Source organism: Ursus americanus, chromosome 9 (genome assembly GCF_024610735.1).
Source record: "Ursus americanus isolate L20-20 chromosome 9, mUrsAme1.1.p, whole genome shotgun sequence".
Classification (NCBI taxonomy): domain Eukaryota; kingdom Metazoa; phylum Chordata; class Mammalia; order Carnivora; family Ursidae; genus Ursus; species Ursus americanus.
Genome location: NC_142135.1, coordinates 18,572,129 through 18,598,721, shown reverse-complemented (window position 1 = coordinate 18,598,721; position 26,593 = coordinate 18,572,129). Strand labels below are relative to the sequence as shown.

At 44.2% G+C, this 26,593-nt stretch overlaps 1 protein-coding gene across 1 annotated transcript in view; it reads right to left on the bottom strand.

The window, feature by feature from the left end:
- SNTB1 (syntrophin beta 1) overlaps window positions 1-11,609 on the bottom strand; it is a 220,599-nt gene extending 208,990 nt beyond the window's left edge. The window contains exon 1 of the mRNA XM_045805722.2: window positions 10,720-11,609. Within this exon, the coding sequence (XP_045661678.2) occupies window positions 10,720-11,275 (556 nt within the window). The 5' untranslated portion in view covers window positions 11,276-11,609. The remainder of the gene's footprint in view (window positions 1-10,719) is intronic.
- Window positions 11,610-26,593: the final 14,984 nt, after the last annotated feature.

The window sequence follows — 26,593 nt, the reverse complement described above, 5'->3', positions numbered from 1 at the left end:
TTGCTGTGTAGGTTAAATCTGTACTTGCCCACTTTCCCTTTACAAAACACTTTTCTGCATGTTCCTGCAGATCAGCATTTTAAGACAAAGTTCGCATTTGCCCACCAGCAACCACAGCAGCCTACACTGTGATTGGGTTGATGGAAAACATCTGATGCTACTAAAAATCATCAATGACATACACCCTTGTGGGATCCTAATTCACCTCTACAAGGCAAACCAGCTCTCCCAGGCCATCAGCTGAATCCTTCAGTTCCCAAACATGGCAAATCCCAAATTCTCCTTTGTGTCCCCCAAAAGATTTTGTATCACATATGTTTGACCCCATCATTTCACTTCTATGCTTGAACCCTCTATCTGTAGATAGTACTTAGCTAAGCACGTGACACGACATATTTTATAGTTGGGAAATATGTAGTGCTTACTATGTTCCAGGCAATGAGCTAACCGCTTTCCAACCATAATTACTCTCCTCCTCACATGAACCTACTGATTAAGAAACTGAGGCTTGTAGGTAGGTCACTTGCTCAAGCTCACACAGCTAGAAAGAGACAGAACAAGAATGTAAACCCAGATTGAGCAAATCCAAGACCCACCCTCTAAACCACAGCACGCTACTGCTGTGAGAAAAAAATTGTAAGGAAAAGACCGGTTTGAAGAGCAAGGCCAGGAACAGGGTATGTCAACTTAGCCACGAGTCATCAAATTCGAGATGGAGCTTCTTCCCACATTGATCAACAAGCTACGAATGATGTTTCAAATCACAGGAAGGAGTAGTAAGTAGTTTTAAAGAGCACTGAGCCACAGGATGGGTCATCACCTTAATTTCCGTAATAATGACTACTCAGCCTGAACCTCTCCCTCTTGTCTATCCCACTTTGGGAGCAGGCCTCATCTGCCTGGGTCTGTTAGGATATTTACTTCGTGCTGTGAGTTACATATTTCCTCTGAAGTAGCAATCTGCAGGCCGGAGCTAAAGGCAAGCTATTATTACAGATCAAAGCCAGTGAAGTGGGTAATGAGGTTTGGTATATAAAACACTTGGTATAAATGCAGGGGAAATTCTGGCTTTTCTTTAACATTAACTGCTTTGAAATGCATCATTTGAAATAGAATTCTTAGTAGGCCACTAGCTGCCAGAGAATAATTTCCCTTCACCAAACAGACCCGTGGTAGCTTCGGCTAGATGCCTTTCGCAAGTGCGGAGCTGTGTGCAGTGAGCTATTTTTAATACACACTCCATGGGGTGAGTGCTGCGACGCACCACGGAACGTGAAAAGCATTTCCCACCACGGCAGAAATACGACACTGAAGGACAGTCCTGATCCCCTTCACGTAAGGAATGTGGTCTGAATTTTCAGGATGATGCATAAGCTTTAAAAAAGAAACAATTAAAATATCTAAGCAGACAGTTTTCATCTCCCCAGGTAGAAAGTGTTCTTACATATTCAGACTTGTAGGTCTCTGAGCCACAGGGGGGCAAAGGAAAGGTGGTTATAAATATAACATTAAAAGGATAATTACATTTTCCAATAACTTTTAAAATCATGTCTGGCTCCTCTTTTGCCTTTCAAGCCTGGTCTATGTGAAGTAAGTTCTTCCCAGGTCTATGAAGTGACTTCTGTATTCTTCGCTACAGCCCCAGATAGAGTTTTCATTATGGGGATGCGAAATGTGTATCTTTACCACAGTCCAATGGCATGAGTGCTGGACGATGGGAGTCATCAGAAAAGGTCACCGGGGCGCCTGGGTGGCACAGCGGTTAAGCGTCCGCCTTCGGCTCAGGGCGTGATCCCAGCGTTCTGGGATCGAGCCCCACATCAGGCTCCTCTGCTATGAGCCTGCTTCTTCCTCTCCCACTCCCCCTGCTTGTGTTCCCTCTCTCGCTGGCTGTCTCTCTCTGTCAAATAAATAAATAAATAAAATCTTAAAAAAAAAAAAAAAAAAGAAAATGTCACCAAGTCTCCAAATTGCTTTCCCTCTTCCCTTCCTTCCTTCCTTGCTGTATTTCCTTCCCTTCTCCCTCCCTTACTCCCCCACTCACTCTCTCCTTTCCTTCTTCCTCCCTTCTGTCCTTCTATTTTTTTCCTTCCTAAGACATTTTAAAATGAGCCTAACATGTGTGGGTACTATGCCACAGAGGCTGAGGTAAAAATCATGCCATTCGTATGACTCATGTCAAGAACTTTACCATCAGCCTCAAACGCCCCATTTCCTTAATAACTGTCGACTTCCTGAAATTGGAGGCCATGCCTTATACCTCTTAGGCTTCCTTTTGTCCACTGTATAATGTCTTGACACAATGTCTCGTGTAGTACGCAGTAGTTAGAGCTTGATGGGTGTTAGATAATCGGATGTCCAGCTCCCTCGTTTACAAGGTAACCTCGGACCAGTCACCGCATCTCTGGCACTTCTATTTCCTACATTACACCAGTCCAGTCACCCACGGAGGGTTGGCCTGGTGACAAAATCATAGTGTGAGTGAAGCCACTTTTACAAACCCAACCCTCACTGCGGAAGGTGCGCCTAAGCATAACTCAGGGTCGAGTGTCTGAACACCGGTGCTGCTGGCTGGGCACGTGAAGCTGGGTGACCTCACCAGAGCCTTGCCCACCTCACGCTCCTTGACATGTGAAACTCTGCATGACATTTCCCTGCTTATCACCCTTCACCCTGAGAAGGAAATCTAACTCTGTAACAAGGCCTAGAAGCTTTGGTTCCTGCTCAATTCTCTGGTCTTTTTTTTTTCATTCTTGCCCCTTAGCAAGGCCTGAAGGCCACATTCCTCCCACCCAGCCACACTGAACTAAGGCTGATAGTCAAGCTCTTGGTTGGGCTGCCTTGAGACCTTTGCCTTCCACAGCCCTGTCCAAGAAGGGGCTGGATGCCCTTGCCTGAGGCTCCCACAGCATCCCATAATGCCCTTGATGTAGCACTTTCTACTCCATCCTGTAGCTGCCTGCATGGTGCTTATCTGCGTCTGTCACTGCAATATTGTTTCTCAAGGGCAATGCCCCAGTGGTTTATGGCGCATAGAGGACACTCAGTAAGTTACCTGTTAGACAAGTAAATAAATAAATGAATGAGGAACTCCTTTGCCACGTGACAGGACAGGATTGTTTACCATGGTTGAAGATATTCTTGAAGAGCTACCTGGAAACTCTGTACCATTACCGCTTCAGCAAAGCAAACGTAATATGCAGAAAAATGTCCCTACCGTCACCCTTAAGATGCACACCTCCCAGTCTCCAGATCCCAACCATAGGTTACCTCACATGGCAAAGAGGAATGAGGGTTGCAAAGTGAATTAAGGTTGCTAAGCAGGGAAGTTATAATTTAAAATATATTTTGAAAAGGGAAATTATCCTGCATTATCTAAATATGACTGAAGCAATCACTAGTCCTTAAAAACACAAGAAGGAGGCAGAATAGAGGTTGGAGTGTTTTGATGTGAGAAACAGTCAAGTTGCCACCACAGGCTTAAAAATGTAAGGGAGCCATGAGCCAAAGCATTTGAGTGTCTCTAGAAGCTTCTGGAAAAAGCAAGGGGACAGATTCTCTTTTAGGGCCTCCAGAAAGGAATGCAGCACTGTGGACACCTTGATGTTAGCTCAATGAGATCTGCATCAGACTTCTGACTTTAAAAAACTGTAAGGCTGGGGCGCCTGGGTAGCTCAGTCGTTAAGCATCTGCCTTAGACTCAGGGCGTGATGCCAGCGTTCTGGGATCGAGCCCCGCATCAGGCTCCTCCGCTAGAAGCCTGCTTCTTCCTCTCCCACTCCCCCTGCTTGTGTTCCCTCTCTCGCTAGCTGTCTCTCTCTCTTTCAAATAAATAAATAAAATCTTTAAAAAAAATAAAAAATAAAAAAAAATAAACTGTAAGGTAACAAATTTGTGTTTTAATTTACTAAGGTTTTGGGTAATTTGTTAGAGCAGCAGTAGAAAACTAATATACTAGACAAGAAAGCAGAAAACACCTAAGTAGGACAAATCAGTCCTACTGGAGCTTCAGTCTCCTAATCAACACACTGGGGATATGCATCCTTAATCTGCTTCTGGTATAAGGCTGTTCAAGAGGATCCAAAGCAATCAGGTCTGTGTTTGGATCCCACCATCAGAACTTCTTCACTGTGTTTCTTTGGCAAGTGACTCCAATGATCTGTGCCTTAGTCTTCTCATCTGTAAATAGTTTTGGGTTATTGTGAGAATCCAGTGATTTAGTCCATGTTAAGTGCTTAGAACAGCATCTGGAGTGATGCAAGTATTATATAAATGTTAGCTTTTATGACATATGTAAAGAGTCTGCAAAAGGTTCGGCACCAACGGGTCCGGCAGGGGATACCTTCCAAGACCCCCAGTGGATGCCTGCCTGAAACCACAGGCAGTACTGAACCCTATGTATGCTACGGTTTTTTCCTATACATACATACCTATGATAAGGTTTAATTTATAAATTGGGCACCAATAATAAATTAGTTATCATCCACAATAACTAATAATAAAATAGAGCAATTATAACAATACACTGTCATAAAGGTTCCGTGAATGTGGCCTTTCTCTCTCTCAAAATATCTTATAGTCCTGGACTCCCCCTTCCTGTGATGATGGCAGATGATAACATGCCTATGAGATGAGATGAAGGAAGAGGGACAATGCGGGCGCTGTCATTAGGCTACTATGACCTTCTGATGATTTGTCAGAGAAGGATCATCTGCTTCCAGGCTGTGGCGAACCTCGGGAAACTGAAACCATGGTAAACTGAAGCTGTGGAAAGCAGAACCCCAGATAAGGGGGGCTACAGTATAAAGTGGTAAAGCAGAATCAGTATTGTTGTTTTGGTTTTTTTTAATTATTTATTTATTTGAGAGAGAAAGAATGAGAGAGAGAGAGATAGCACAAGGAGGGCAAGCTCAGAGGGAGAAGCAGACTCCCTGCTGAGCAGGGAACCCAAGGTGGGACTCGATCTCAGGACTCCAGGATCATGACCTGAGCTGAAGGCAGTTGCTTAACCGATGAGCCACCCAGGAACCCTGGTACTCTTTTCATTTAAGATCTACTTACTGGGGAGCCTGGGTGCCCCAGGCTGTTAAGTGGCTGCATTCGGCTCAGGTCATGATCTCAGGTTCCTGGGATCCAGCCCCGCAGAGAGACTGCTTCTCCCTCTCCTCCCTGCTTGTGCTCTCTCTTACTCTCGCTCTCACTCTCTCTCTCAAATAAATAAATAAAATCTTAAAAAAAAAAAAGATCTATTTTTTTATTTGAGAGAAAGAGAGCACAAGCGGGAGGGGCAGAGGGAGAGGGAGAGAGAATCTGAAGAAGACTCCATGCTGAGCTCAGAGCCTGACACAGGGCTCAGTGTCATGACCATGAGATCACAACCTGAGCTGAAACCAAGAGTTTGACGCTTAACCCACTGCACCACCCAGGCGCCCCCAGAATCAGCGTTCTTATAGAATACTGGTTCATCAAGAGGGTGGAGGGTCAATATGGCCCTTCTCAGTACCAGTTCAGATATTTATGGAGGCGTTTTAGAGGTCAAGGGGAGTGGCAGGGGCATATCCCTAGCATTTAGTGATAGGAGCCAGAGATGCTGGACATCTTGAAACATCTGAGGCAGCCTTTCATAGTGCAAGATTTTTCCAGATTCCAAAAGATCCCACACCCCCACCCATCTTCAGTTGTAGCTATTCATTGCTGGTGATTTTACGCACAGGGACTAGCATCTATCTCCTTCATTATGTCCTCTGGTGTAGTTGTACTATGTGTTTATCAGTTGAAATTTTTTAAAAATAATTTACTCATTTCTCCATTTTATTAATGTTAATAATAATATAATAATAGGACATTATGTTGATTTTTAAATTTAAACTACAGTTAGGTAGTTTATTTATTAGGTATATTATTTGTGACATTTGTTTTATACAAATAAAAGGGGTGTGAGAAAGATTTGTTATTAAAAGTGTGTTGGGGGGTGCCTGGGTGGCTCAGTTGGTTAAGCATCTGCCTTCAGCTCAGGTCATGACCCCAGGGTCCTGGGATCGAGCCCCACTTCTGAGTGGGAAGCCTGCTTCTCCCTCTCTCTCTGCCTGCCACTCCCCTTGCTTGAGCTCTCTCTCTCTCCCTCTCTTTCTCTGTCAAATAAATAAAATCTTTTTTAAAAAAGTGCATTGGGTCTGAATTTATAGGATGTGAAGTGAAATAAGGTTTAGAGATGGCTTAATCTAGCTCCCTAGCTTCCCAATGAAGAAAATAAAGGCCCAACAACATAAAGCATCTTGTGAAAAGAGTAACTGCTAGTTAAAATATAAGAACCCAAGTTTTAAGACTCTAAATTCCAGAGTTCTTGGATATTCTTTAAGAATCTGTACCTCCTAGGGGTGCCTGGGTGGCTCAGTTGGTTAAGCGTCTGCCTTTGGCTCAGGTCATGATCCCAGGGTCCTGGAATCGAGGCCGACGTTGGGCTCCCTGCTCAGCGGGGAGCCTGCTTTTCCCTCTCTCCACCACTCGTGCTCTCTCTCAAAAAATAAATAAAATTTTTAAAAAGATTTTGTATATCCTAAATAATGTAAGATTCTCTAAAACAAATTGTTGTCCAATCCTGAGCTTTCACGCCAACAAAACCACTGCCTCTGCCTTGTACCCCATCTCCCTGTCCTGCAATCTCTATTTCTACCACTAAAGGAAGTGATTGTGTAAGTGACATTTTAGATGATCTCAACAGGCAAGCATTCCTGGGAGCGGTGCTGAGGAGCAGCTTTGATGGACAGGGTTCAGTCAACAACAGTCTCTGACCTTCTCCTTTGAATTTCCACTTCCTCTGGTCCAGCTCCACAGGATACCTTTTGGACCCGGATAGGATTCTGTTCACCACCCATCCCACCCCCACCTTCCATACCCCAATATGAGTCTTCCAGAACATTCTGCACTATTCAATCTAGATAAAGTTATGGAGAAACTAATTTTATTGTAGTTTCAGTTACAAAAAGGTTGACAGATTCCAAATTACTACTCTGCTATCAATCTAAGGGCAACCAAACTTATCCTATCCCTGACCCACAACTACCAGGGATATTTATGCAGCTGTGCCCAGCTCAGCTCCGCAGTGTGCCATTCACTCTGTACTCTGTGTATGTGGTGTCCCCTAGAGTTCTGGGGTTCACTATCTCCATGGCTGAATGCAGGGTCCCTGCTCCTACTCCCCCAAATGGGAAACGAGTTCATAACGTGAAGACGTCTGATCTTAACTTTAATGAATATCTGGTTAAACACTGACTTAATTGGCACAGTGTATTAACGTTTTATTTTCAGCTTAAACTACCATGTAACCTCCTTGCTGGCCAGGTATTCAATGATAGAGACCCTGCCTCATTGTGAAGTCGGGTCACTATGGCAGCAGCTCCCTTTTGATAGGCAGACACTTGGCGCATTAAGGTTTTTAGACTCAATCCTCTTTCCTGTCCTTCCCTTTTGAGTGACCCACGCAACTGCTTTTCCTGCTCCACGCTGACCCAAGCACTCTGCATATTTGAGAAGTGGGGCAGGACATCTTGAGCCCAAGAACTGAAGAAGCTTCAACTGGCTTAAATACACAGTTGAAGGAGAAGCTGGGATTATCAGTTTCACCCAGAAGTTACAAGGCTGAGCTCTGAAGTCAGATAGACCTGGAAGCCTCCTCCCTGTGTTACTTTAAGCAAATAACCCACTGTCTATAACCTTGTTTCCTCATCAGTAAAAGGAACAACAGTACTAGCCTCACAGTTACTGAAAGTGTAAGGAACAAATGCAAATAAAGCCTGGCACATATAACCGCTCAAGAAATGTTAGCTGTTGTCATGATTCCCTTCCCTCAGATGTATGTAATGTAACATTACCGTTACATAATACTAATAATAAAAAGTAGACTAAAAATAAGAAATATGAACTCTAGTGGTATGAGGAATGGACTATCCCTTGGGAAGGGCAATTTCAGCTTCATTTCATGTAATTCTAACATAACTAATCACAGTAGCTATTTGATACATGTCCTTTTTTTTTCTTTTACTCTCAGATTCTCTTCCATACAGCAACCCTGTAGAGTAAAAATGTTCAGCCAAGTTCCCTTATTCCCATTTTTCAGAAGACACTGAGGCTCAAAGAGGTGAAGAGAAGTCTGTGACAGGCTCTGTAATGAGAACGCAGGCTTTGAAACTTACCTTTCAGCTTTTCATTTCAGTGCGTTCCACCAGAAGCAGTATTGATTCTCCACCAGGGGGCGCATGTCACGTAATGGTGTGTGTATTGGCTGTCCTTGAGCGATGGGGCTGGCTCAAAAAACCAACCAAAAAAAACCCAACAAACCCCCCTCACAACAAAAAAAGCAATCTAAGTTAAAAAAAAAAAAAACCCAAAAAACAAAAACAAAAACAAAAACAAAAAAACAACCGTGTATTTTCCATATAAACATATCTTTAAAACATCTCCCTAAGCCTCTCGTCCCAGCTGATTACATCTACAAAGCCATTCCTTTGTAGAAATTCAGCAATCAAGACTGCAAGTCAGGATACAGGCAAGTAGGTATGCGATTTTAAAAGGCCCTTCCGGTGGTTCTGATATGCCCCTTCAGTTGGGAATCCATCTACCACTCCAAACTACAAAAGAGGAAATGTGTGATATTTGCTTTAATGGTGTATGATGTCCCCTACGGCACTTAGAATCAACACCTCAACTCAGAACAAGAGCCATTGTTCTGAAGGGGGCCTCTACTTGCTTCTCTTGATTGCAGCCAATCTGAAAACTCAGGCTGGGAATAAGACTGCTGCCCCAAGCCCAGGTGGTTCATGTCTAGGAGGCCCACAGGCCTTCCCCCAGAGGTCCTGCCTGCAACACAGGACGACGTGTAGCAAGAATGTCACATTAGAGGTTTTTACAAAACTCACTCTTCAGTTGCTGCATTCACACAGTCACATAACCGATTCTTTAAGTGTATTTTCAACTGCAGGGAGTCACCTTTCCTTCCTCTTTTTGGGTGAGAGATATTTTTTATCTCTTTGCTAAGTCATTATTCATTAAATTGAAACCAAGGAGAAGAAAAGACATAATTAAGGGCAGTGCCTTGAAACAGAAATGACCTGCCTTTTGTCCCCCCCGGAGAGTTTATAGTAAATAGTGCAAGCTGAGCAGGTGCCCAGCAGTTTATAGTCCAAACTACACTTGCCCCAGATCCCACCGGCCCCTTGTCACACAAACCAACACACACTTGAGTCAGGAAAACTTTTTTCTATTTACTTATGTTAATCATCAAGCCAAAGCAAATAGCCTTCCAGTTTCTGGATCCAGGGTAGCAATTAAATATGAAGAACATCGCAAATCCTCTAGATAAATAAAGGCAGGGTGGGGGGGAGCCCTCTGTATTCTAGGCAGGAGGCAGATGTACCAGAGCGTTGCATCAGCTGTCACATGTAACGAAGCCAGTTTCCCAACTTTGAACTTTCTCAGTTTCACACACCAGCACCACATCTGGTGAGCAGGAAATTGACTTAAGTCCTTAACTGAGGATTTAAATCAACCACCAGTTTACAAGATCTGGGTTGAAACACTCCGTTTTCGTGGCTAGGGGTTCATTGATTTATTCACTCAGGATGCATATCACTGAGCACCTAAACTCAAGGGAAATGACCCATAACTAAATAAAAGACCCCAGGCAACTCCATCTACAGTGTGGGAAAAGCTGAGTAAATAGACATAAATAATTACATGATATTTGTTCTAACTGAGGCATGTACAAAGCAAGCAATGGGGCAGAGAGGCAGTTACCAAGTAAGAAATACAGATGTAGTGGGAAAGGAGAGTGATTATCCACTTAATACCCTACTGCCTTTCTACACATAATTGCAAAAGCGTACTATAACGTGGCTACCTATTCTATTCACTTGAAAAATGAGGGGATTGGGCACATAGGATCTCAAGAAAGTCCTTTCCAAGAAGCTTCACACTCAAGGGAAACTGTTTAAAATGCAAAACTGTTTCCACCCCACTCAGAAAAAATCCCGGGGAAAGGCAGGCAGAAAAACTGCCTCACCAGCCCTCCCCCCAGAGCAGCCTGGAATCCAGACTGACCGGCCGAACACCTGGCACCAGAAGGGAACTTCTGTATAAAGCTGCCACATACTTCCCAGCCCTTGGCACAACTCCCCAGCTTAAGCCCGGGTTCCAATCTGAGAGGAGGGAAGTCCAGAAAGATGATGGGGTTTTCGCGTTCAAACACTGCCACTCCTCCCTGTCTTCTTGAGGACTGAACCCTTTTAAATGGATTGCCCAGGCTTCTGAGGAGAACATGGTGCCAAAGCAGAAAACCATGAGAGTTGCGATTATTCAGTGAGCTCTCACCGTAGCATGGACCGCTGCCTTTCATTTCCAGTCCCACTTCCCGGGCCCCGACACTACCGTCGGATTATCCGCGGGTAAAAATGAGACACGGTGCCCTAACCATCTGCCACGTAGCTCAAGAAACCCTGCTCGCCCAGCCTTTGCACACACCCCCGCTGGGTCCAAGCCTGCAGCGACTCTCGGGTAGGGACAAGTTGCCCCCAGTTGGGTTAAAGTTGTCCAAACTCCCCGCCACCCCCCCCCCCCACGCCGGGGCCCTAGGCTGTGCCGGCTAGTGGGTGAGTGTGAGGGTGCGGTGAGAGGGTGAGGAGGTGAGGAGGTGTGTACGCGGCCCGCGCGGCGTTAACCCCTTACCTTCCAGCAGCACCTCCTTGCCGGCGCGCTTCAGCGCCTGCACCGCCTCGTCGTGGGTGGCGTCCCGCAGGTCTGCCCCGTTTACCGACAGGATGGCGTCGCCCACGTACAGGGCTTGGGTCTGATCCGCCGCCAGCCCCTTGAAGATCTTGCTGATGAGGATGGGCATCTTGTTCTCCTTGCCCCCCTTGATGCTGATGCCCAACCCGCCCAGCTCCTGCTTCAGCACCTTCACGCCGCGCTTCTGGTTGGAGATGGCCTCGGGCACCTGCTCGGGCAGGTCGGTGAAGGCGGTGCGGACCCCCGCGGGCGAGTCCGGGGGCTGCGCGCCGCCGGCGCCCCTGCAGAACGAGCCATTGGTGGCGGTCCCGATGCCGTTGTACGCCGCGGCGCCCTCCTCGCAGCTCAAAACCAGGGCGTCCTCGCTCAAGTTCACCAGAACTTTGTGCCAGCGATCCCGCACCAAAACTTCCAGCAGCCCGCTCCGCTGCGCCCGGCCGCCTCCCCCGCCGCCCGGCCCCGCCGCCGCCGCTGCCGCCGCCGCCGCTACCGCCATCTTTCCGGCATTCTTAAAATGCCATGTGATTGCCAAAGGGGGGAAAAGTGGGGAAGGGCTGCGGGGGAGGCCGCGGGCCCGGGGAGCGAGGAGCGCGCGCCCCGCAGGGAGGAGGCAGGGCGCGGGACGCCGCTCCGCGAGTTCGCACACGCGCTCCGCGCGAGTTGGCAGCCGCAGCCCAGCCCGTTCCCCCTCGCCTGATCCTGGGCGGGGTGGAACGACCTAAAAGAAGGAGAGACAGACACAGGGGAGGGGGAAAAAAAAAGCCAGCTGCCAGTTGCAAAAGCCCAAACCGAGGGGAGCCGCGGAGCAGCTCCGCGCCGGGAGGGTGGGTAGGAGGAGACACGCCCGCGGGGAGGGGCGGGGAGTCGCCGCCCCGCGGCCGCTCACCTGTTCCAGCCGCCGCAGCTCCGGCGCTCTCTCCCTCTCGCCGGCTCAGACCCCCGCCGCCGCGCTGCCGAAGCCCACGGCGCCGCAGGGCAGCTTCCTCGCGCCAGCTCTCCTCCCCACCCGGCCCTCTCCTCGAGAGCCTCGCCTCCCCGCGGGCGCCCACAGCGCTCCTCCGTTGGGACCGCTCGTCCGGCCCAGGTCCCCTCACTCTACGCTCCTGACCCCTTCCCTTCCACACCCCCCGCTGGATTGCCCCTCCGTCCTAACCCCCAGCTGTATCTATATCCAGGTCTCCTCACGCTGGCTTCCTCAAACCGAGGCTTGGCTTCTGCTGAGGTCTTACCTGTCTCTCCTTTGCGCGAGGATTCTCAGGTAGATTCAGACGGAGGCCTTGGGTTCTCGGAGAGTCAAGAAGGGAAGGCTGTCCTGAGAACTCCGCATGAAACGTCAGCATAACCCGAGTGCCCGAAACTTCCTCTCTTTAAATGCAGGACATCTTTCTGCCGGATCCCTGGAGAGGTGTCTGTGCTGGTGGGGGTTTTCAGCAGGTCACTGTCTGCCCCAGACCCCAGGAACTGATGTCTTTACAGCTTTAACAGCGAATATGCTCAATGCTTCTGACCTATCCCCCTCCCCCCCATTGCCATACCAAATGTTTCCTGGGACTTTCGCTTTCTTCCCAAGATCCAATATAGGAAATTCACCATTTGAGAACTCAGTGTCAATGGATTGATTGTTTCTGAAAAGTTCCTTTACTAGTTACTTATTTGGATCTCAGGCTGCATTTTTTCAGGGGAACAGTATGATAATTGTTGGTTACTTTACTAGGCCAATCCAGAAATGCCAACATAACCCGTGTCACAGGTGAAACTCCCAGAGTCCTCCTGGTCCTTGAACCCCTCAGGTTCTCCCTCCACCATAATCAGATGCCATGGGCCTCCCCAAGAGTTTTAAGTCTCTCATGTATCTCCTGCCTCTGTACACCCCTCTCCCCTCTGTCCAAAATCAAAACAAAACAAAACTCACAAATCTGCTCATTCCTAAAGGTAGACCCAACCTAGCAAGGTGTCCGGAGGAAAGAAATCTTATCAAACACATTCCCACTGATATGTATCATCATTGACATTACCAAACATCCTCTAACCCTTCCAGAATGACCCACACTTTTAATTGACAACGCTTCAAAACTCAGATGAATCCCTAAAGGGTAGCTGGAGTTTCAGGCATGACAATGAAAACATTGGGACTTCTTTTGAGGAGAAGTCACTGGATGCAGGTGAGCAGAGACCCAGATTAATGCTTCTATTTGCAGCTCCCACCTTTTCTACATTTTTAATCCACCAGTTTTCTTCAAGATCTATGTTCTTTCATGTAAACGTACCCACAGCTGCAGGGACAGCAGCCACAGGATCATAGGGAGCCCACAGAGGTCTGCCCCAGGGCGGTGGGAAAACAAGTTGGGACTGCAATCTGCTTTAGAGGCTGAGGATTCACAGGAGTGAATCTCTCACTCTAGGGAAATCAGAGCCTGAGTGTCTATGTAACAACCCGAAACATTAAGGAGGAGCTAGGCACCAGAACCCCAGTGTGATGATTCAGAAATCAGAACTGATATCCTCCATTTCCATCATGCCTGCATCTTACCTCTGTGATCAAGCAACGTGGGAGGCCCAGACACAACTCCAAGTAACTTATTGATATGCCATATCACAGGCTTTGGAATGGTAATTTCTCAGAATCTCTGTGATCAACACATTTTTTCCTGTGTAAGCAAACCTACATGGGAAGACATAAGTAGCTTGTTGAAAATGGCATCAGAAGGAGGGGAGACAAATACTGAATATCATTAGGCCGGAGGCGTGCTTATTAGCTGGAGGTGGCTTTGTCAGTGGAATTACACGAACAACCCCTATTCTGCATGCTTTACGTACATTAATTTAATCCTCCCAGAGATTCTTGGGGATCCTTACCACTAACATCATTCCCATTTCATAGGTGAACAAATAGAGATACAGGTTTAATAACTGGCCTGGGGCCTGCAGCGAGTCGATAGCAATCGGGATCTGAAGGCAGCTATGAAGATTCTGGGCTCTGAACCACTGTCCTACACACTCTCCTCAAGACTCGGACCCTATTAGCTACAGGGTGCATTCTGCAGGGAGGGGGCACCTAGGCACCCTGAGTGTAAACGGGTAGCGCCCGTCCCTGCCTCCAGCCTCTCCCTCTTTCCAAGGTTAGAGAACACTCTGCCCTTGCCTCACTGATACTTATTTAAAAAATTGTAGACATGCTAATATATTGAAACTAGTGACTGTTGTGCTCTTACAGGCCTAGAAGTCCTATCTCATTCCTCAGATAGCTCTGCATCTCTGGCCTCTCATTGGCAACGTGGATTCTCAAGGGTAAACCTTATTTACCTCATTTCTTAGCTCTTTGCAGGACCTGAGACTAGTGCCCTGTAGTTCCTTAACACTTGCAGTTAGATTATCCCTTCCTAGGTCTCTTTTTAAAAAAAAAAAAAAAAAAAAGAATGATCACTGGAAAGTACTGAAAAGACTTCCAGCTTCCTCATTTTATTTTTTTAAAAGATTTTATTTATTTGAGAGATAGAGATTGAGAGAACGAGTGGGGGCAGAGGGAGAGGGAGAAGCAGACTCCCCACTGATCAGGGAGCCCAATGTGCGGCTCGATTCCAGAACCCTGGGATCATGACCTGAGCTGAAGGCAGACGCCTGACCGACTGAGCCACCCAGGTGCCCCTTCCTCGTTTTATAAGTGTGGCATTGAAGCTCGGAGTGGAGCAACGGTGGACCCAAGGCCACAGAGTGGGTTTGTGGCAAAGCTGCAACTGGGCTCTCATGACTACCAGTCCAACTCCGTATTCCCGAAATTATACCTGAAGTTCCCCGACCCCTTTTTCTTTTTTTAAAGATTTTATTTATTTATTTGACAGAGATAGAGACAGCCAGTGAGAGAGGGAACACAAGCAGAGGGAGTGGGAGAGGAAGAAGCAGGCTCCCAGTGGAGGAGCCTGATGTGGGCCTCGATCCCAGAACACCGGGATCATGCCCTGAGCCCAAGGCAGACGCTTAATGACTGAGCCACCCAGGCGCCCCGACCCCTTTTTTCTTAAACCAGATTTCTTTTGCTTAGCTCTGTCTCCTGTTCTGTTTCCTCCTCTGGCCTAAACTTTTGATTTTCATTTCCCACCTAGTCAGAACTGGGATCCTCCTCTGTGGGTTCCTTTCCTGCGGGACGTGCATTTTCCTCCAGAGGTTTGTGTGAATGTGGACTTGCAAGAGCAGGTCACAGAATCCTCAGCTCCACAGCACCAAGGGCACACGCGCAAGCAGTGGTGTGTGTTCATCCAATCATCCCACAGAGTTTGGTTGTGCACCTACTGTATCCCAGGCAGCCTTCTAGGGGTTGTGACCTGCGAGCAGAGAATGTGGCAAAGGCGTGCCTTATGGAGCTTACATTGTCATGGGTGGTAGAGTGGACATAGAGAAAGACTACAAACATAAAGATATTTTCTTGCAGAAGTAAATGCTGGAGAGAAACTACAGCAGTGTGATAGAGTCAAGAGTAACCAGGGCAAGCGACTACAGGGAGACCAGGGGTGACGATGTTAAGGAAAGCCTTTGGGAGGAGGTGACTTCGGAGTGAGCCGTTGATGATAAGAAGAGGGGAGTCTTGCAAAGATTTAGGGAATAAGGTCCCAGGAAAAGGACGTGCCAGCGCAATGCACCTGAGACAGAACCCAGCTTGTCTGGTTCATGGGACCAGAAGGAGCTCAGTGTGGCTGGACAGCCTGTGGGAGGAAGAGAGAGGTAGGCACAAGATCAGAGAGGGAAGCTGGACCAGGATTGCAACACAGACCTTCCTCCTTGTCCCCTTTGAGCTTTAACAGCCAAACATTTTGGATTGTCAGCGTCAGTCTTGATTTCAAAGGTTACTATTATCTCCTGAGTAATCTTCTACTGGATCATGTGTTTACATGATCCAACATTTGGGTTTGAAAAGTATCATCACTGTATTTTTGGCACTGCTTCCTAAAGAGTACGTGGGGCATCTTTAGGGAGGTTTGTTCAATATGCAGGATGGACAGTGGGTACACGGTGAATAGTGAAGAAGAAGAAACAAAGAGCTTCTTGGTATGGGGGGGGGCAGAATTAGAGAGCAGAACAAGAGTGAGAGAGAAAGAGAAAGAGTGAGAAGGGGGGGGGTGAGTTTGCAGGAGGGGTACTCGAAATGCAAAACTCCTAAGGTGAGACCTAGTGATGTCAGTACGATTGGTGAAATGCTTGCGAAGTATGAGGAAGCAGCAGGAAGCCCACCCTAGGATGCAAAGATCATTCAGACAGAAAGACACACATGAACACGGAGTACACAGGGAGAAGGAGCCGGCTGCAGTGCTGAGTGTAGAGCCACTGGAAGCAGCTCAATCAAACCCTGGCTTAGAGATTCTCACTTGAGAGGCGAAGCACCGAGACTGGGGGATGGCGCCAAGCAGAAAGAAGGCTGAGCAGGTTCCTTCTTCTCTGGTACGCCCCAGTTGGCGAACAGGTCCATCATCAATTTGAAGAGGGTTGGCAAACACCCTCTATTGCATGCTCCTGGCTTTTCTGGGTGGGTCCTTGGTAAACTACATTGACCACCACCCAGACTCGCAGCCGGCCAGGCAGTCAGGTGAGAGTTCTGCGCTCTCTCCCTCTGTGGTAGGAATGCCACACGGGGTTTTTCTGGGGCTAGCCCAGGGCAGAACTGCAAGTACTTAGATGTTTATCTTCTAGCTTCCCCTCCTGAGCTCCACCCCTTTACTTCCCTTCCCTAACAACCTACTGCGGAAACAAACCTTACACCAGTCTTTCAATACCTATGATGTAAATTTAAGGCACTTTTCCTAAGGGATTATACATTTGATCCTTTTAAAAACTGTGTGTGGTAGGTCAGATCTTATATTAAAGACACGTTGAACAAAATGGCTCTTTGAAATCCCAGTAGGCAAGAGAACCCTCCACACGAGGAACTTAGCGATTGGCCTAAGTAGGCATAAAGCATGTCCTGGTCTGAAGGTCAAAAGGAATAAGAAATCAAAGTTTCTTCCATACCCATCTTTCAAATAATGAAATGAAATAGACATGAAAGTTCAAGTAACTATTTCAGGATCTTGCTAAGCTGCTCCTTAGACTCCAAAAGAGGTTAGTTATTAAATTACTTTCAGAACCTTTGGAATCAGAGGTCTGTATATGAGGGGAACTCACTTTTTTCCATGATGTCGCCACTCCCTTTATGGAGTCATCCCCCTGAATTCCCTCTTGACCCCATGAGAAACTTCCTCTTATACTCTACCTCACAACCTGATAGCCCATTTTTGTTCCTCACCCAATTTATTCCCTCCTACTATAGCAGTGCTTCCCTAGATAATCTCCCCGTTAACTCATTACTCTGAACTCTTAGTCCACCGGCATGGCTATGCACAGATCCTCTTTTATCCTACACAGATTTCTCACCCATTCCTTCTATTCTAACTGAAACTGTAATTGAAACTTGGGCTAGTTCCCAAATACTGTCTCTCCCACCCTACTGCCTTCTCTGTCAAGAGCCTCATCTCCGTTGACTGCTCTGGAAGGCTCTCAAACATTACACCAACATATTTGATGCTTAGTAATACCTCCAGATCAAGGAATGTTTACGGACTTCTGTTTTTCATCATTTAATAAATTCTAGCACTTACTTTAAATTATGTTGTCTTTCCCCCCCAAGCCCCTAGCAATCTAGACATTTTTGGATAATTTAAGCTCCTGCTTCATGTTTTCCCTTTTAAAAATCATTCCTCCACTATCATCAGTCAGACATGAGTATTTTTAAGGAAACTTCAATGTATTCTGCCCCAAATAGGGTTTGTGATTTGGAACTAGTTCCTTCACTTCTAGACCTTGGTTGAGCTTCGAATTTTTATTCTAATTTGGTGGAAACGTAGGAAATAGCAAGGACTAATGACCCAATTAGTAACTAAATATCGGATAACTTTTAGGGTTTGGAATCTGAAGCTCAGATGTTAAGCTAAGGGAATACTCCTTGGCCCTCACGGAGGACACACTGAGCTTCAGGAAAGGCAAAGGCTTTGAGTTGAGTCTTAGGGAAGCACAGGCTTTGGAGAATGAGATAAGAGAGAACAAACATTCCTAACAGGGGGAACAACGTGGTCAAAGGCAGGAAGAAAACCATGAATAGATTATCTTCCCTGAGCATGGGTTGATCAGTTTAGATGGGTTTGAGAAAGAAGTAAGACCAAGATCTGGTGAAAAGATAGTATTACTAGGCAGAATGCTTGGCTCCAAATGATAGAATCTCAGCCGACACTAAACACCAAATGGGAAATGCATGAGCTCACTAGCCAATTTGCTAAGGGCAAGAGAAAGGCTAGCCTTGAGTACAGCTGGAACTGATACTAGCGCACCTCATTCTTTCAGATTGCACAAGGCCAAGCCATGGCCACTGGCAGTGCCAAGGTTGAGAGTACCCAGCTCAGCTTCCAAGAAGGAAAGGTCTCTTTTCCCCTCATCTCAATTAGAAAAGTACCCAAAAGGAGAAAGATGGTTCAGCTTGGATCACAAATCTACTCTGGTGGCTGAAGATAGACACCATGATTGACAGCTCCCAATGTAGCCCCGTGGCCGGAATGGAGACGATAAGCAATTCACCAAAATAAAGAGATATATTTACTAGAATAAGGCAGAAAAGAGGACTGCGCCAGACCAAATTATAATTCTCCACTACAGATAAGTTGGAGCCTATTTACCTTATAGGTGGAATTTATCCTAAAGGTCCTGGGAAGCCACTGATTCTTCCTAATCAAGGGAGAGGTACAATGAAAACAGATCCCAGGACAGATTAATCTGTTGACAGAATGAGGAATGGGTTAGTTGAAAGACTGAAGTGCCTTAGCAAGATTCCTTACACACATAAAGAACACAAGTCTTTGGGACTACTGAAGACAGGAAAACAACTTGGAAAGATTATTCAGTAACCTAAGCAGGGATAACAAGCTGTACTCGTGTGGGAATGAAAGAGATAGTTTAAAGAAATATTGAACAGACCGTACTAATTTACCATATAGAGAACTAGAAAGAGGAGGAGAAGCCAATGAAATAATTAGTTTTCATTAAATCTTTACACTATGTTAGGCCCTGTACATACAAAACATGTACATGATTCCAGGCAGCAACCATTTGACATATGTCATGTTATCCCCATATTACAGATGAGAATGTTTAGCTCGACAAGGTCACACTGCTTACAAGTTGGGATTTAAGCCTCATTCTAATTGTTCTGTTTGATTTCAAACTCATGCTTTTTAACTGTTATAATATACTAAGTAGAAGCTTAGGTGGCCAGGAAGGCGGTGGCAGAACTGGTCAAGAGGTGGTATGGGTTCCTTTTAGATTTGTTGAGTTCGAAGGAAAGGTAGAGCAAACAGCAAGTAGTGTCTTAAAGGCACTGAAGTCAAGGGCCTGGATAAGGTATTTTGGTGTCATTTGCTTTGACTACAGTCTAACGTGATCAAGGGAGAAATTTTAAGGAGAAAACAGCCATGGCTCTTTGATAATGAAAGCAAGAAAATGGAAGGTCAAAGGATGATGCCTGAAAAATGTTGAAAGCAGAATTATTAGAATCTGGCCATCGATTTGGATGTGGGGAGCAAAGGAAAAGATTGATTATGGGCAGAAAATTCATAACTATTTGCTCATTTTTGAATTGCTTCTCTGCATGATTATACTAGAACTATAAAATAAATGGCCCCAATTAATTACAAAACTTGGAAGCCCAGAGGCAGAAGACACATTCAAAAGCAAAGGGCTACTGACCTACTTTTGGAATGGAAATTAAACCCCTCTGAGGTATCACAAGGCACTGAATTTACATAGAGGGTCCACTGGACTAAATTCCAAGGATGCCCTGCTGCCTGAAAGCTCTCGTCTGCCTGGTGAAGGGGAAAAGAAAACTACAGCAAGCAAAAGGCAGAGCCTGGAGACAATCCCAGGCAGCTGCCTCCTTTTTCTGTTTCCATGGGTATCAATGTTTTGTACTGCTGGGGAAGGGGTTTGTGGTGGAAATAAGCAGGATGTAGTTCTCCTAGGACCATGCTAGATTAGCATGGCAAGTGTCAGGAGTAGCCCAGATGACTGGCATTTTAAACAGTGGGGAAAATGCTTTCAGGAGTACTTTAGAGGAAACAAATTGTCAACAGGCTGACTAGAATTTCTATTTTTCCTACATTTCTATTAAGTATTAGTTTTTCCAAGGCAGGGGCTGAGCTTAAGATTTTATAGCAGTTGTAGAATTAAAGAGCTTCAAGGAAATATCTAGCATTTGTTCCCAAACTTGGGAGGAAATGAGAAGCACCTGGGGAGCATGTTAAAAAAGCAGATATTGAATTCAGTAATTCCTTCTACATTTATTAGCAGACATCCGTCTGAAATGAGGATCTTTCTTCTATACACAGCCTTTTTTGTGGTTGTTGTTTTTTAATTTCACTCTGATGGATTCTTATCTAATGTGCTATATTCCATTACTATTATTATTCTGTTTTCTGCTTAGATATACCAAATTTGGCCAGGATAAGCCTCCTCAAGCTGACTCCCATGTACTTTTGATAGATCCCCATTGTCTTTAAACATATATATTTTTTTCTTTTTGTTCTCTGGCGTAACAAGCTATTCCAGGATTAACTTGGATTTTATCTGCCTAGCCCTGGGATCACCCATTCCTCAAGGGGCCCTGGTTCCTTTTACTATGAAATATTATTTAAAAACCAAGATCTGGAGACTAGATGTGCTTATCTCTACTATGGTGGTAGGTAAATTGAGTTTGTATTCTTATCTCCAATTCGAATCCAACACCATAAGGTACTTTCTTACTTTTTCTTATTCCATATTTCTGTCTTCCAATTCATGTGATCCGGTTTCCAAAAATGTCAACGTATTTATTCATCTTGCTGTGTCCTGCAATATGGAAAGAAATTGTTTCAGAGTTACTATCACTATTCCAATAGCAATACCAACAACAAACCTACCTAGTAAGTTCAAAATTTCTTTGCAATTCGCTTTGTCTTTAGAATATATTCCAATAAAGGTGCACAAAGTACCATATAGATGTTTGATCCAATTTTCCATCTAAATATCTAGATATGGGAAAACAGGCAGAATCAGAAGAGGGGGTGCATTCTACAAAGTGAGTGGCCTGGATTTCTTCAAAATGTCAAGTCATGGGAGACAAAAAGTAAGATGGAATTTTCTAAATGAAAGGAAGCTAAAGAGACATGAAAACCAAATAAAATGAAGGATCTTGGACTAGATCATCAAAGAAAAAATACAAGGACATTTTTTGGTGGCAATCAAAGACACTTAAATATAGACTATATATTTGCACATCAATGTTAATTGAATTCCTTGGATGCAATAACGGCATTATCATTACAGAATGTCTTCATTCTTAGAAGATATGCACTGATGTGTTTAGGTGTGAAATGATATCTATAACTGACTTTCAAATGGGGAGAGAGAGGAATTACCAAGAAAATGTGGCAAACTATCAACTGAATTCCAAATATAGAAACAGAAAAAGAGAGGAAGAACAAAAGAATGATCTATGAAGCAGATATGGTGAAAATGACAATAAGTGGATCTAGTGAAAGGTAAATGGGGGTTCACTGTATGATTCTTTCAACTTTTTTGTAGGTTTAATACTGTTTTGTTTTGCCTTTTTTTCCCCCCAAAATAGAGTTGGGGATAATAATGAGGAAAACTAAGCTCCATCCCAAGTGATTCCGATATCTTGGGTAGAATCTAGAAATGTACATTTTTTCCCAAGGGGTTTCTGATGCAAATATGATAGCATTCTTAAAAAGGTTGAGGAGATATGTGTCATTTTACAGATGTGGAAACCTAAGGCCAGAGAATCCATAAAGTCACACATCCTTGGAGGCAAAGCCAGAACCAAATTTCCCTTCTCCTAGGATTCAGTGGTTTTAGATCAGTCAAACCTGAAGAAATAGTGGGTACTCAATAAATATTTAGTAATTGTGAACGGCAGGTAGAGAAAGAAAAAAGAACTGATTTAATGCTCCCTGATTCTGACCCAAATACTTTCAGACACTTTCACTGTTGCAATCTTTCCAAAAATCCAATAAGGTCTAGATGGATAATCCATTTTTTATTGTATATAGAAATTCACTTTGAGGTCTCTTGCTATTTCTTCTGTCCCTTCCTCTTTGCCTCCCTCCCTCATTCCTAAAACACACTGAAAATTTTAAACTATGCATTCAGACAGCAAGAAATGTGTATGGGATGCAAAGATTTATAGTCAAGTACAAGGGTTGGCAAACTATGGCCCCTGGTCCATCTGATTGTTTTTGTAAGTTAAGTTTTATTGGAATATAGCCATGCCTGTTTGTGCACATATTGTCTCTGGCTGCTTTCACACTCAGTGGCAGGCAGAGTTGAGTAATAGTGACAGAAAATGTAGAGCCCTCTGACCCTGAGCCCTTTGACTGTAGAGATAGTCACAAACATAAAAATATTTCTAAGCTGCCCCTTTACAGAAAGGGAATGCCCCCTGCTCTAGTGCATTAAAATGCTGAAAAAAGGTCTGAAGCCACTTTAAAAGCAAGGAAACCTGGAACTCAGGTGAAGGGTCACTGGTCTGGCAAACAGTTGGCATGTCAGTCCATGATAGCTGCCATTATCATATATCAAGGAAACACGGAAGAGAATCAGAACCAGCATTTGAAAGTACTTACAAAAGGCCAGTTTATGTTTTGTCATGTGATATTCACATCAGCTCTATAGAAACTCACTCAGGGTTACATCAGTTGGGGGTGGAAGGATTGGAATTCAGACTGAAGTTTGACAAATTCCATATCATGTCTCCCTTCCGCTAGGTTACCCTGCTCCCTTTGCCACGTTTTAGGCTTCACTTGACTGAATCTCTGATTTTACATCTGTAGTCCTCTGAGTGAAGGTCTTTAAATCATTTTTAAAGGGAAGCCCTCCAAACGATCAACCTCTCTTCCAAAGAGTGAGTCTTTGGCACCCTTAACATTGCTGTGTTTTAAACTCTGTCCCACAGGCTTTCTGAAAGGTTAAAAAAACTGTGGTTGTTCCTCTTGGTGTCACCAACATCAATGCCCCAAGTAAAAGCAGCCTTAGATTACAATCAGAGCAAGGATGTCCCATTTTTGCACAAATGCAAAAATAACTTTATTGCCATTTTCTTTTTTCCAGAAAGTCTAGCAGCTGAAAAATTTGTTTGGGGATTATTGGAGATTCCTTCTTCCCTCCCTCCCTCGCTCCCTCCCTCTTCCTTGCCTGCCTGACTTCCTTCCTTCCTCCCTCCCTCCCTCCCTTCCTTCCTTCCTTCTTTTTGTTTTTTTTCCAACAGAATCTACTTAGAGTGAACTTAGATTCTATCACAAAAACTCCAGTGTAACCAATGAGGTCTAAAATCCTTTCAAGGCTGAAGTTATTGCAATTTTATGTTGGGAATGGAGAAGTTTGTGCCAGTACAAATAATATATGTATTATTTTACACATATTATATATATTTACATTATTATATTATTCTGTTTATTCTTGCTTATGTTATTCTTCACCTCCAAAAGGAAGTATGGTCTTTTTCAAGTTTCTTAAAATACCCTACCTTCTAATTTTCTATTCCATTTTCCAAATTTTGATAGAGACGTAAGTATAGAAGACATATTTCTCTATTTCAAGAAAACCATGCAAGTGCTGTGATAAATGGCCCTGGTGTTGGGTAATAATCAGTGGTAACAGATGTGCAAACCTAGAGGGCACACACTTCCTGGAAAGGGCACCACTGCTTAGCAACATCCAGGGACTGTTGCCATCTGTGAAAGCAGATGGGCCAGGTCTTCTGATTTCCCAAGACATTCAAGAAATCTACTTTTAAATGATTCTCAAAATCTGGCTCAACCAATTAGAATGGCTACTATTGAGAAGACAAGAGCTAACAAAGGCTGGTGAGGATGTGGAGAAAAGGAAACCCCCATGCCCTGTCGGTGGGAATGTTTAAAATGGTACACGTAGTATGGAATACAGTCTGGAGATTCTTCAAGAAATTAACAATAGAACAATCATATCACCCAGCAATCCCACTTCTGGGTATATATTTGAAGGGAATAAGATCACTATCTTGAAGAGATAATCTGTATTCCCATGATCATTGTAGCATTATGCCCAATAGCCAAATATGGAAACAACCTTAGTGTCAGGGGATGAAAGGATAAAGAATATGGGGTACATATGAATACAGTAGAATATTATGCAGCCAAAAAAAAGAAGGCACTCATGTCATTTGTGACAACACGGATGAAATTTGAGAGCATTATGATAAGTAAAATATGTCAGACAGAGAGAGACAAGTACTGTATGATCTCTCCTATATGTGAAATCTAAAAGAATGAACTCATAGGAACAGAGAGTACATTGGTGTAGGGGGCAGTGAGGAAAATGGGTGAAGGTGGTCAAAGGGTTAAAACTTTCCGTTATACGATGAACGAGTTCTGGGGATGTAATGTACAGCATGGTGACTATAGTTACCAATACACGATTGTATACCTGAAAGTTGCTAAGGCAACTATATGATAACTCACAACTATATGAGTGACTGTATGTTAAGTAATCCTAAGGTTACTTAATCATTTCACAGTATAGATGTATATCAGATCATCATGTTGCATACCTTAAACATACGCAATCTTATATGTCAATCTTATCTCAATTAAGCTGGAAAAAATTTGGCTTAAAATTGTGTTGCATGTAGTTTGGCCCCACAAATGAAAAAAGACAAGCAAACCAAAGACATATACAGTCTGGTTTTGATCTTTAGATCATGCCTTTGTATCTCCCAATGAAAGGAACCGAAGTGAAGGTCTGGACTTCTATATGTGCCTCTGGGAAGTTTGCATACGGCAATTCTATCCTCAGTACTCCAATACAATCTCATGTTCTCATAGAATCAAATCTCTGAGCTTCAAGGTCTAAAAATCCCTGCTCATACACTAAATGTAAAGCTAGCCAGCTGACCTTCCTCCTGCTTCATGATGTGCTCCTTCAACCTATACCCACACCCAAACTATTGACAGAAATAAGATGGCAGATGTTTTGTTTTCTACTCTGTGGTTCAACACCAGACCAGATGCCTTTATATTAGGTTCTTACCAAAAAACGCATGGAACAGCTATCTGATAGTAATTTTCTACCTCCTTTCAAACCCCCAGTTGTCAAGAAGCTAACAATTCCAAACACTTGCAGCAAAAACAAATAAAAGGAAACCCAAACAACATGAACCAAGGAGTGTTAAAAATGGGACTCGTGCGCAAATAATGAAACATGGAGCACTACATTGGGAACTAATTAAGTACTGTATGGTGACTAACATAACATAATTAAAAAAAAAGGGGTGGACTTGTATAGAGGTGAAGTTTGGGTTTATTTGAATCTGTAGGAGTTCCAGAATTCCCTGCACTTTCTATTCTCAGTAAATGTAGTCAACCCAGAGAACATTTCTGGACTTTGTTGCCTTTAAATGCCCCTAATATTTTAGAAATTAGCTTTAGCCACACCACAGGCCTAATCCAGGTGCAAGGGCAGAGTTTAAGGAGCAAGCAGATCTGGTTCTGAGCAGTCTTGGGCAGTACAGTCTGAACTTCCATTATCCAGGGGAGGCACACATTTCAAGGCTACAAATTCTAACAATGCTCAGAGGTCTGACAGTTTCCAGGAGAAACAGCCTGCCTATTTCTTCCTAGATCATCATAGTAAGTCGGATTTACCCAACCATTCTCAAGTCTTTCATTTTTATATTATATTACTGTTTGACAATGTTTTCACAAAGATGATGGCAACGGATCCTCAAAATGCCTGGAAAGGTAGGCAGGTCAGATATTGTTAAGCATAATTTCTGGTGAGGACACAAAAGCTTAGCATGGTTGTGAGACTTTATGAAGGTTACTACAACTCAGGTTTTCTGAGTTAAGCTTGAGCATTTTTCTTCAGTCTCTATATAATACTGTGCTAATTCTTTTTTCTTTTTTTAAGATTTTATTTATTTATTCATTTGACAGAGAGAGACAGCCAGTGAGAGAGGGAACACAAGCAGGGGGAGTGGAAGAGGAAGAAGCAGGCTCCCAGTGGAGGAGCCTGATGCGGGGCTCGATCCCAGGACCCTGGGAATCACACCCTGAACTGAAGGCAGATGCTTAACGACTGAGCCACCCAGGCGCCCCGATACTGTGCTAATTCTGTTGAGATCATCAACTTTTTTTCTTTTTCTTTTTTTAATTTTTGAGGCCATCAACTTTTAAACCTGATTCACATGCCCCTCTCACCTTTGACCTCAATATTATGTAAATATTCCAATAAGTTCAGCAACAATTATTAATCCATAAATAACCTGTGTTAGATGCTTTTATAGGATTAAAAAACACAGGACTTGGTTTCTGTTTCAAGGAATGGACAATTTGAATTAAAAAACTAAATATGTGACATTAGACATTAGAGAAAGAGAGGTAACACTAAGTATAATAGGTCTGATAGCATGAGTCAAGAACAGAGCTGAGTACTTTACATGTATTATCTGATTTAATCCTTGAAACAACTCTCCAAGGCAATTGTGATTATCCATCTGACAGTGGAGGAAACTATTAAGTAACTTGTCCAAGGTCATAGCTGGCTATTGCGGAAGCTGGAATTCAACGACACGTCTGCCAGATGTCAAAGTCCTGGAAAGTTTCATTGTGTCGTTCTGACTCTCTGAATACACACAGGAACCCACTGTGGTGGGGATTAAACACTTTAGTGTCCAGGAAAATGTGGAAGGTGGGCATCCTCAGAGAAGGGCAGG